Raw genomic sequence first — 13,018 nt, 5'->3', positions numbered from 1 at the left:
GTGTACAATTATTTTATGTATTACGAACTGTGATGCCTTCGTAAGACGAGTTAAAACTACAAGTTGGCAAGCCAAAATATACCTCTCCTCGGAAGAATTGTCCCTAGTGGTATTAATCTCTCGAGATAACCCTTAAAGATATATCTCCGCAATTCAGAGTTATTTATTAAAAACGTAATCCCGGTTCAATCCCGCACGGTATACCATTTAATTATAATTAAAATATTAAGACGAAACAACCGAGTTCAATTTATTCAGAATATTATAAATTAAATAATTACAACAGTGAGTTGGACGAACTAGAACAACGCACAATTGAATTTAACCCTATTTACAGAACAAGTTTATCAGTTAAATGTATTACGAAGCAAATTTTAATGAAAGAAATATCTACAGAGGCTATTTGTATTTTTCTCGCTTACGAAATAACAACACAAAAACCTTCTTTAAACCACTTCACACGAAAAAATGATAAATAAAAGCCAACAATACCGCCCAAAAGCTCAACACAATCAAAAAATTAAAATACAAAAACCCAATCGACCAAACTTTGGAGCCAAAACGACCAATAGAAAAATATATAATAACAACCCAATCTATCAGGCTTCAAAGCAAAAATAACCAATAGAAAAATATATAATAATAACCCAATCGATCAGGCTTCAGAGCAATAACAACCAATAGAAAAATATATAATAATAACCCAATCGATCAGGCTTCAAAGAAAAAATAACCAATAGAAAAATATATAATAATAACCCAATCGATCAGGCTTCAGAGCAATAACAACCAATAGAAAAATATATAATACTATCCCAATCAATCAGACTTCACAATCAAATTAACTCATTGAAACATATTATTAAGCAGTCAAGCAATAAATTAATTCAAATACTTTGTTATCAGAAATAAATATACCTAAACAACGAACGTTGAAAAATTTATGTGCAAAGAAAATCGAAAAACACCTTACCGTTAGCAATACACGGCTTACAACCTACAATAAATGACCCTAGACGGAATAGTTAGGGTTCTTCATAAATAAAAACAAACAAACCCAATTGATGAACTGCATTAAACATCTTAATCCGTCACGGAAACGTTTAACATAAATTACGCAGACCAACAAACACGTATACAGCTCAAAACTTTCTTCATAACTGAACCACTACGCTTAAAACGTAAATGCGCTAAAGAAACAATAGATAAAAAAACCAAAAACCGGTAATTAAAGACGTACACAATTGAGCTGGTCCTTCAGCCTTCACAAATGAACTATTTCGCGGAAGAAACAAAATTAAAATAATTAATAGATTAAAATATACGGGTGCAAAACCAAATAACATGAATAGAAAATAAATCATATCGTTATCTCGATCATTAAACAAAGGTCAACAAAAGTACAAAAAGTCCCTTCCTTTGCCTGAATTAAACAACTTAAACATTAGCTTATTAGAAAAACAAATTCAAATATTGATGATTAAAAAGTTATTAAAATAATGGAGATTTTTGTAAACAGTCTCACAAGAAACAACGCCTTGACCGCAGAATATCAAAGTCCACGTACCGCGATCTCGGTTTAATTCCCGACACATAAAACCAAGAATAATAAAAATTAAAAATAGGTAACGGAACCATTAGCGCCCGGGCCGTTACAAATATTCAACGTCACACACATTCAAATACGCAGAAGTAACGTTATAATACACCCAATGCAATGTCAAACATTAAAGTATCAGATAAAAAAACAAAATTAACATCTTCGTAGGGTGTTTATAATCTTCCCACCCAAACAAATATTACATTTATTTTTATCTCGGTTTTACTGGTATTTCAAATTTAGGGAATTAGATGTCAATGGCTCATCGGTAAAACGTCCGCGTCTTAACAATGTGGCCCGGGTTTAACTTCAAATTAATTTATTTTCACATTTGAAAATAATTTAACTTCAAATTAATTTATTTTCACATTTGAAAATAATTTAACTTAAATTAATTTATTTTCACATTTGAAAATAATTCAACTTCATATTATTTTATTTTCACATTTGAAAATAATTTAACTTCAAATTAATTTATTTTCACATTTGAAAATTTTATACATATCTAAAAAATAAAATTGTACAGGATAAATTGACGATAACAACTTTAAAACTGCTTAAAAGACTTTCGATAAAGCTGTTATTGAATACATGTTAACAACATTATGGAAATATTTGACATCAATTAACTCATAATAGCGTAAAAAAGAACGGACTTTCACCAAAGCTGTTTTTAAAAAAATTAACTAGTTTGGTACTTGTCAGTGGTTCTGTGGTAAAGCATTTACTTGTCAAGCAGAACGGCCCGGGTTCGAAACCTGGGCGGCGCATTCGTTTTTAATCAACAGAGAAGACACTACATTAAAATATCTTCGATGCAAAAATTTAAATCGAACACGAAATTTCGTTCTGTATAAATAAACACCGAAATTTAATTCTCTATTAATTAGTAATATACACTTCCGATAAATCTGAAAGTCTAATTTCCGAAGAAGCGTAATAAGTGGTTCTGCGGTAGAACGTCCGCCTGTCATACAGGAGGTTTTGGGTTCAAATCCCGCTCGATACGATCGCAAATTGACACTAAGACAAACATCGTGAAAAATTGGTGGAAACCCTGCCATTGGATGTTGAGAGGTTGCCATAACACTCAGCATTCGATCCGTCCCAAAGGTCAAGAATAAGAAGACGTTGGAGAGAAAACGCGCATACATACATACATACAAAACAAAAACACGAAAAACACAACACACAACCGTCATAACACAAACTCAACATTCCCACCCAACACATAAAAATTACAAAAAATATCTAATCAAACTGAGTTAAACCCGCTGCGACGATGCGCGTTAACGAAAAGCAAAAGCCACACCCAACCGCAAATTCATCCATTAACGCTCACCGTCACGCGGTGGTTTTGCCAACCTTTTGACTTCGTTCCCTAATTCCAAGCAATTGCGAACGCGGATTTCGAGATAATGCGTACGCGTTCGCAGGACACACATACATACAGACAGACAGACACACAGACACGGTAATTGTAAAACCCCTCCTAAGTTACATAGTACTCTCGGAGAGGTAATAAGTGAGAACAAAAAAGATGTTATTAAGGTAAAAAATAAGCAGATATGAAATATGGAAATTATTAGAACAGTTTAGAAAAGAACGTTATAATTAAAGATACAAATAACCTTGGTTATTCTATGTTTAGCGCCATGTACTAAATTGCAAAGACAAACGAATAAAACTGATGAGCGAGATTTTGAACGGAGCTCGTGTTCTGAAGATGTACGCTTGGGAGAAGTCGTTTCAGGCGAAAGTTGATGCGCTCAGGGATCAAGAAGTGAGACTTATGAAAAAGGCAGCCATTTTACAAGCTATAAGTCTACACGTTATTCTAATAACTCCCTACTTGGTAAGTACATTTTGACTTAACGATAACAATAATCAACTAGGCGAATACCTGAAACACCATCTTGGGCTCAAGTCACATAGCGACTTTTATCGCGTCTAAATCCAGTGGCAGGGTTACAATGCGTAGGAGGCTGGTGGCAAGCCTTTCAATCCACGTGATCGCATACATCCCTAACCTAAGTAAAACCGTTTACAAGATTGGTTCATGTAACTAGCATATCACGTGCTGAGATGAGCCAGGATCAAAATAACACATTTTAATCACTTTTTCTGGCAGTCGATCAAATTCCATCATTGCGTTCTAAGTTTGAAATTTTCCTACCTAATGTTAAAAAAAACGTTCACATTTTACGGAGATTAACAATAATACAATACTCTTATTGTATAGCTATTGGTGAGCATTCTCTTTACATCAAGACATTTATTATCAAAATCTCCGCTCAAATTAAATTAAATCAAACTAAATTTACAATTTTGAAGCAATAACCAATTTCACCCAAATTCAAAGTTTGGAATTTATTAATCACTGAGCATTCCCTTTTTAATTGATGCTTTTACGAGGCATTCCGATGATCTTACTGAAAAACAAAAGTTTCAATCAACCATTTTTTCGTCTATACGATTGTATAATCTGTATTCAAATTATTACATGCTTTTGAGAACGACTGAGTTGATAAGTATGTCAAAAGCCTACTAAATAAAAAAAGGAAAAAGTGATTGGAAATTTTTACTTGACCATACAAATTCGCGTATTTGATACCACTGAATAGGCCACACGCAAATGTAAATATTACTTGAATCTTTCACTCTTGGTTAATTATGCTAATAATGGGAAGTAGTCAAAGTTTTAAATATATGCAAATATAACGAAGTTTTTATTTTAACCTACAATTTAACTACGCATATAGCACTGCTAACCAAACTATTAATTAATGTTAAATTTTATGTTTAAAAAAATATATCTATAATCTATCCTTACACTTCGTTTTGACATTACAAATGAGTGGTGACTAAATGCTGTTTTTCGAATTGACATACCCCATTTCATTAAAGTCTCTTTTATCGAGTATTCAGCTACTAGTTCTGGAACTACAAATAATAAATAATCTGGCCAAAAACGTTTCCAACGTGTATATTATAGTATCAACTTGACCAACCCGAGCCTGAACTGCATCGAGTATATAACTCAATCTTGTTTCGGCTTCTCGTTTAACTCTAATTGGAACTCGTGTAGTCAATACTAGTGGTTGGCTTTATCCAGCCATTATCCGAGGAAATTTCGGTTATTTTTCAAATAACCGCCAAAATCGGCTATTTTTATCCGTTTTTCTGCTTCTAGTTAATTCTAAAGATAATTTAATTCAGAAAAGTCAAAAAACAAATGAAATCCGTTAAAATAACTTTAAATCTAAAAAAATTTATAAATATTGTTTTAATTACTTTAGCTTACTTAGATAGAAAATATATTTTATTTGAACGTAAGCTAAGAAATTAAGCGGGTCAGATAAATTATAGGAAAACGACGAAAAGACGTTTATCTTTAAGTAATGTTTACCTGTTATTTTTTACAATTGATAATTTATATCAGATATTCTTTAAATAAGAATTGATTGAATAAAATAAGTTAGTTACGCAAAGCCATCAATTATTTTTTTCGTTTTATTCATTTTTTGAAATAAGGAAAGATAGTTTTTGAGAGATAAACTTTTAAAAATAAATTGATCTTATAAAATAGCTATTATAACTGAAAAAAAAACGTTATTTTTATTCTTCCATTATATATTTTTCACTAAGAAAAGACAATCTATTGAAAAGCAAGTTTCAAAAATCATTAGTTCTGATAAATTATCTATAAATATAAAAGTAGTTTTCGTTTTTCCAATTTCTTTTTCAAAAATGTATTTAAGTTTAGAAAATCCCTAAACGGGCAAACTAGGATAAATTCAATAGTCATAATAAACTTATTTTATGTAAGTTACGTTAACATGAAGTAATACACTTGTTAGAATTTAAATTCATCGCTTATTAATCTACAATGCGGTTCTTTTTTTTTCCATAATAAAGTGATCGGCTAATTATATTGTTGCTCATAATTTAAGCAATTACGACAGTAACGAGTGTTATCTATCATTCGACCCAATTCCCATATAACAGAATAAGAACCGCAAATTAGACGGTTTACAAGAAGAATTCAAGCTTAGAAAAGAAAGCGCCTTCTACATTCAGTTGTGTTAACTATTCTTATGAATTTGGCAGACGACTTTTGAATTTTCCGTATAACATCGTAGTATTGCATTCACATAGTTATTTTCAAACTCGGCCAGTAGGTGGCGACACTTCTGCCTTAAATTTTCTAAATTGTGCTTTGTTCGCTTACTCGTCATGTAAAAACTTAGATCCCTTTTATATATTTGGAAAGATTTTTAATATTTTTTCGATGTAACATATAAAAAATGTCAATATTCCAATGCAATATTAATTGTTGCTAGTGGTCGGCAATATTATATGTTATATAAGTTTAAAAATTTATACTCCCGGGTAATACCTAACAGGATAATTTTCGCTCGGTTAATGACATATTTTAGAGAAAAGATTAACCGAATATAAGTTATTTATTTTGTTTTAAAAAATACTAATTTTTTTAGATTAGCAAATCAATTTAATTATTTTTCGTAAAAGATTTACGGCAAATATTATTTTTCTAATATGTTTTTTTCGAATAATATTATTTCAGGAAAAAGTATATTTAAAACAAACGAACAATCTTCATCGGTTAGCTGCTCTTTAAATTAATCGTACCAACAAATACAAAAATTTATTCTTTAAAAATATCTTTTTTTTTGCGAGAATAAAGAATGTTTTTTATTCATTAAATGAAATAATCGCTGATTTTTCTTTTTCAAATATCTTTGTTACCAAAGAACATTTATGGTACATAAAAAAATATTATTTGACAGATTTATTTATTCGGATAATAATATGTATCGGTTAACCGTACTTAATTGTTTATCCAAATAGAAAAACTGAAACAAATAAGGTGATAGACTTCGGATAATTATGCATTATTCAAATCACCGAGCACTAGTCAATCGCCATGTCTATTTACCCCCTATTTTCGGTGGTAAATAGCCTATATCTATTTACCACCGAAAATCGGCGGTAAATAGCGCCACCGTGCGGCCAATGCTATTTGCCACCGAAAGTCGGGGGTAAATAGTCTCAATCGCGCGGCCACGGCTATTTTCCGTCGAAAGTCGGGCCTGTAGTTTAATAATAAATTGCAGAAATACGCTTTCATATTACGGAAATTTTTTCAGTTTTTTACAAATATATATTTTTTTTAATTTGTGGCTGCTCGTAGCGTCGGCTTATATGGCTTATATGGAAGTATGGGTCGTCTCTAAAGAAAAACATGCTTCATCATATTTTTAAAAATAAACAAACAGGGACATAAGTAGAGATGTATCCTATTTAAACCGATTTTTTCCAAGATAGCCGCCAAAATGGCCGCCAAAATGTCGTAAACAAATCTCCAAAAACCACCCACAGCCTTGGAAAAGGTCAAAAAACATATTTTGGTTTGATCTCAAATTTGACCTTGAAGATGACCTTTGACCTTGATGGTTGACCCCTGACCACAACCCCTAAGACTATCAGTCAGACAAGTTTGGATACGATCGGGCAAGATAATTACCAGAAACAGGCAAAGCAATCGTAGAAGACACGGTCTATGACATTTTGCCGGATTTGTGAGCTATTTTTTATCAAACACACCGTGAAAAAATAATTGTCAATATATCTTAAATTTCATAAATTATAATTACCTCTAGGATAGAGCTGGTTCAACATTCCATTGCATTACAACCTTGTAGAACCGATTTTATAACCCACCCCTTAATTATCGTCACGTGTAGAATTTATCCACTACATTACAACCTTGAAAAACTTGTTTGGATTGTGTTTTTCAACAATTTACTAATGATGTCACACTTACAAACGCAAAATGTTTATTAACATATGGTAAATTATCAAAAAGTATATTGTTTTGAGTTGGTTTGTTGAAGTTTTTTTTTTCTAAATTAAAGGGGAACGGTCAAGCTTTAAACACTTAGACAGTGAGACAGAAAAACAACGTAAAAGCGCGCGCTGCTGGAGACGCAAAAAATATGTTTTGCACGCGCGGCGCGTTCCAGTTATAAGAGACCTAAGCCTAAATTGCACAATTTTAAAAGTTAGGATAGTTCGCAAATCGCTCATACGGGATTAGGGGCGCTGGCAGCTGCCCCTAAGATGGCGGCGAAAATTCAAACCCAAACACCTCGCGTTACTTTTCGTTTCAATTTTCAAAAAAAGGTACGTGTTAGTATATTGAACGTCTTGTTAATCTTTTGATACGGAAATAAGGCCATATTTGGAAAAGCTTGGCCGTTCTCATTTAAGACGTTGCTATTGGGTGGACGACACATTTTTGTTTTAATGCGTTGGACCTTGCGAATTTTAAGCTAAAAGTTTTTTACCAGATATAATATAACTCATAAATGTTCAAATCTAGCCGCAATTCCAGAATTTATAGACCCCCAAAGTTTAATACAAATTTAGCTATGGGTGCATCGAAATAAGTATGAAACAAACCACCTTGAATAAACACACACTATCGATAAGATTAATTAATATCTCCTTAAATACAAACATGTATAAGGTAAAAAAACGATATCGATCAAAGTTAAGATAAGTTTATAACACAATAGTTGAAAAACATAAAACTAAAAGTGAATTTTTAATATACTATGAATAAGAAATTAATGAATTTATCAGTTTACAAGTTTGTAACCCCAACATTAAGCAACATTATTTAATTTTGTGAGCTTTGTTAATTATCGGTTAAGTTAATATAGGTAATTTTAAATCAATATTTAAAAAACAGCATGCTTGAAAGATAACACCCCGGATGGCCTTTTGTACTACAGTTAAGTTTTAATCGAGAGTTGAAGCTAAAAATGCGTCAACAAATGTTTATTGATGTACCAAAGCATGGATTAAATATCCTTACAGGGATAGTTCTCTGGGGTACAATATTTGCTCCAGACGTACCCTGGTGGCCAGAATTGTCAACGACCGGAAGTCGCGATTTTACCGATACACGGGGGAAAAATTGCAAAGGGGGTGCAATCGCGATTGATGAAATTATTATTTTTGTAGGCCAAGGCCTATCTATTGAAAACTTGTTTACATTTTGAAAGCCTATAAACAATTTAACGAAAAATTAGGTGATATACATAAATGGCTAAAAACCAATATGAAAAAGGTCGCTTACGGTACTTATTATTTCCCACATTTAACCAGGAAGCTCAAGAGCCACTGAGGCACTGACCACGATTGAATATTTCAATTTCAAATGTATTAAAACAAACCGTTGGAGAAATATTAAATTCGCCAAAAGCCGCCGCGAGATGGCGACGTGTCAAGAAATCTTGATCCTTATTTGTATCGGTAAAGGGGGTAAAATGGAGGGGACGGTAAAAATATCTGGCAGCCTCGTTTGAAACAAACATCTTCAACTCGTAGTATAGTAAAATGTATTAGAGAACTATCCCTGTAAGGTTATTTAATCTATGACCAAAGTAACTTTGAATGAAAACGATTAAACTATTTACAAAGTTATATTTTTGTCTAATTGTAAACAACATATTTTGCAGGGAGCGTTTCTATCTTTTACGATGTTCGTTTTGTTGGATAATGATAATGTATTGTCACCTTCAATTGCGTTTACAACTTTGCAGATATTAGGAGCAGTCTCTGCAAATTCTTTTGGTTTTCCAAGTTTTATAAATGATCTATCAATGGTAAACCTAATTCTAGAGTAATTTTATTATGTTTAAAATATTAATTTATTTGCTTCCTTTTTAGTTAAGAGTTTCATTCAAACGGATTAACGGAATTCTGAACAGCAGCGAAATAAATTCATACGTTCAAACTGGCCATTCGAAACTTAAAAAGAGCACTGGTAAGATCATTTTTATTTTTCCGTTAATAATTGCTTTTCTTTCTAGAGATTCTAGCGTGGTTACAGAAAATAGTGAGATAATATGTTATGTTACAAACGGTAATACTAGATACAGTTGCCCAGTGGTAAAACCTTACTAAGGCCAAAAATCTAAATTTGAGATGTGTGGTTTGTCATAATTAGTAAATTTGTTAATTAAAGTAATTCAATCAAATAATATTTGAAAAAGCAAGGAGGTGGCCCTATTGAAATTATACCATAATTTGTAAACTGTTAAAAATGAAAAAAAATAATCATATCGTATGTTCTTGATAAAACCTAACGCGGTTATTTTATTGTTTTGATAAATATAACTTTTTTGTAATTTTACGGCGAAACCAATAACAAGGCAATAATAAAGATTTATTCTTTTAAAAAATACAAAATTCTATGCAACTTGGTGTATGGGTTTTTTTTAATATGAATGGTTTGTGTTTTCTTTTGAAGCAATCGAATTTATTGACGGATATTTCACTTGGGATTCTTCGTACGAGCCCGTTGTCCACGGAATAAGTCTGAAAATTGAAAAAGGAATTTTGGCTGCTGTTGTGGGAAAAGTGGGATCTGGGAAATCCTCTCTGTTGTCGTCTGTTCTCGGTGAAACGGAAAAATGGCGCGGAGAGATCACAGTGAACGTAAGATTCAAAAATTCAATTCTTTTTTACCTTATGGTCATTCCCGGACAGAATACCGCACAGGGTCACCCCAATCTCATTAGATTTTATTGAGAATTGTTTTATTCTATGACGCGTCTTTCCTTATTCGAACGCCTCTATCAACAGCGCAATTTGATCACGACCATTTATTTTCCGGCTATGGACTAGCTACTTCAGTGTGTCCCAAAGTGGCATCATGCCAGTTAACAGAAATATACTAATGCAACATTGCTACGTTTTGTTTTCCTTAGAAATCCTGTAAAAGAGTTTCTTAATTTTTGGGGAGACAAGGCAATTTACCTTTAATAAAATTAAAGAGAGTCTACAAGCGGTATACACGAGATATCTTAAAAAAATAACTTTAAATTTTGGCACCATCACTACGTCTAATTTTGTTGAAATAATATAGACTCTCTTTCGGTAATTAGGTCTATTTAAACAAAATCTTTGCAATATATAATAGAGCTGAAATCAAATTAAGGTTCATATGCTGGTTAACCACGACGAAGGCTTAGTTATTAAGCTATTTAAGTTAAACCACTTTGTGTGCAGCTCCCGAACGGAAACAGTTAAATGGTTAATCCATAGGCTATTTTAATTCAGTCCTTTAACTCATCACGTAGAGTTTCCAGTCACCTTTTTTATTTATATTATATTATATTATATTATATTATAGAAATGTTTTAAAATAGTGAAAATTGGTGATTATACTAGTTTTCACCTAAGACCATTTACACCTGGACTACAATGCCAACGTTATAACTCCGATTTCAGAGTGTCCGCTACAAAACACCACCAAGTGGAGAAAATCCGCGAAAGTAATCCACAAACATGCAGCAACCCCCCCCCCCTTTTTATCCCCCTTCTTTAGGAGGCGAACGGTTCTAGAGGTCGGGGATGGTTAACTTTTATTCAATAGATAAAGCTCTCAAAATTATTCGTAAAACGTTTTGATCAAGTAATTTATATTTCTGCATTAGCCGATTAATGTTTTGATAAATTTGTAAAATTAATCGGAAAAACGACGTTTTTTTTTCGATAAAAAGCTAACATTTTACGAATAATACATGTTTTTTAATCATTTTCCGAAATATTAACCCTGTTAATTTCTTTGTTACATTTTTTACCGAAAAAAAATCATTTAATCATGGATAATGATTAATCGTCCCCGACCTCTAAACGGTTTGCGCTCTCTTCCGCAGTTTTTCTCGGACTCGGGGCTCCTCTTCATTTCTAGCGGGTGGACGAGTATCTTACACCATGATAAAAATTATTAAAAATATTTCCTTAAAAAATTAGAAAATTCATAATTAAACATACCTTCAACAAGTTTCCAAAACGTTTTACGTGGAATTTCAATAAACTTGGCCATGTGGTTTCCACTTAAGCCTTGACGCCGTAAGTAACGGGCGAAAATTGGTCACGACTCACGGGGCGACCGAGTAAAATGTCGGGAGAGGAGGGCGAATTGAACGCGTTTTTTTCAGCCCGAATTCCCTTGTGGACTAGAGTTGCCTCTAAATAACGATGGTGGCGTTGGGGTAGCGGCGACACTAGCCTAACAACAACGCCTACCTTCATTGCAGTCCAGGTGTAAATGGTCTTAGGTTTCACTTTCCATTGTATAATTACTGGTTGAATTTATTCACCGAAGGGAACTGTGGCATATTGTCCTCAACAAGCTTGGATTCAGAATGCATCTTTGAAGAACAACATTTTGTTTCACCGCGAAATGGACCGAGAAAAGTACGAGACAATTCTTGAGGCGTGCGCTTTAGAAGAAGACATTAACATTCTTCCAGCTTTCGACGAAACAGAAATTGGCGAAAAAGTAATTTAATTCCATTTGGGTTCATTAAAAATTATTTTCAACATTGCATTGAGCAATTTAATTTAACCATAATAATAAAATAATAATAATAAATAATTATACAGGGTGCTAACTAAAAAAATGGACCAGGGCGAATATCTCAAAATGTGTTTTAGCTAAGATTTTGCAATTTAAGGGTTTTAAAGGGCGCTCAGGGTCCAACCGACTATGAAAATTTCAATGAAATTGATCCATTTCTTCAAGGTCATTCGAAAATTATCTTGGTAACCGTTAGAGTTACGATTTGGTAAAATCTAAAATTCACTTAGTCCTAACGGCATTAGTTTTTATGTTGAATAGTTGTTAAAAACCAATTAGGTTAGGTATTCGCAATATTCAGAAATGTATTCTCCCAAGAAAAGGTTGAAATGGTTCGACATTATTACGAGAATGGTAATAAGGCATGAGTTGCTGCAAGAACGTTTCAGCTACGTCATCCAAAACTTCGACCAAATCACGCAAAAAATTTAAGAGTTGTTAAGCTATTTCAACTAACCGGAAATGTCAATGGAAACATTGAAGAACGTAACCAGGGTGGCCAAAATGACGATATCGACCGGATTTAACTTCTTTAGATTTTTTTTTGGGAGGTTTTATAACGGACAAAGTTTACTACAATCCAGCACATAACGTTGCGATTCTACGTGAAAAAAAAGAACGTGCAATTCGCGAGCTGACTGTAGAAATGTTGGATAACACAATGAAGTCGATAGTTACAAGAGCTCAAGTTTGCGTAGTGGCCGACGGTGGAGTTTTTGAACAGTTTTTAAAATGATCTTGAAGCACTTTTTTAATTTCAAATTATTTATTTCAATGCGTTCGTTTTGTATCTAACTTATTTAAAAAAATAAAATAGTTAAAAATAAAAATTTCTACGATCAATTCTATTTAATGGAAATTGTACGTAAGCATCGAAAACGCAAAATCATTTAGTTTATTTCCACCTGGTCTCTGACGCATTTCATTTTAGGGCTATTTGTCTTTGATCTCGACTT

The 13,018-nt window shown here is 32.7% G+C and overlaps 1 protein-coding gene across 2 annotated transcripts in view; it reads left to right on the top strand.

Annotated features, from left to right (window-relative positions):
• The window catches only part of LOC149958488 (ATP-binding cassette sub-family C member 1-like), a 129,861-nt gene that overhangs the window by 55,894 nt on the left and 60,949 nt on the right, over positions 1-13,018 (top strand). For both annotated transcript variants that reach the window (XM_090165895.1, XM_090165893.1), the window contains 5 exons: positions 3,252-3,455; positions 9,151-9,297; positions 9,362-9,458; positions 9,945-10,132; positions 11,808-11,984. In XM_090165895.1, coding sequence (XP_090022021.1) covers positions 3,252-3,455; positions 9,151-9,297; positions 9,362-9,458; positions 9,945-10,132; positions 11,808-11,984 — 813 coding nt within the window. The remainder of the gene's footprint in view (positions 1-3,251; positions 3,456-9,150; positions 9,298-9,361; positions 9,459-9,944; positions 10,133-11,807; positions 11,985-13,018) is intronic.

This window comes from Leiobunum rupestre, chromosome 2 (assembly GCF_980474605.1).
Source record: "Leiobunum rupestre chromosome 2, qqLeiRupe1.1.hap1, whole genome shotgun sequence".
Lineage (NCBI taxonomy): Eukaryota > Metazoa > Arthropoda > Arachnida > Opiliones > Sclerosomatidae > Leiobunum > Leiobunum rupestre.
The sequence above is the reverse complement of the archived record's forward strand: the minus strand, read 5'-3'. Positions and strand labels throughout refer to the sequence as shown.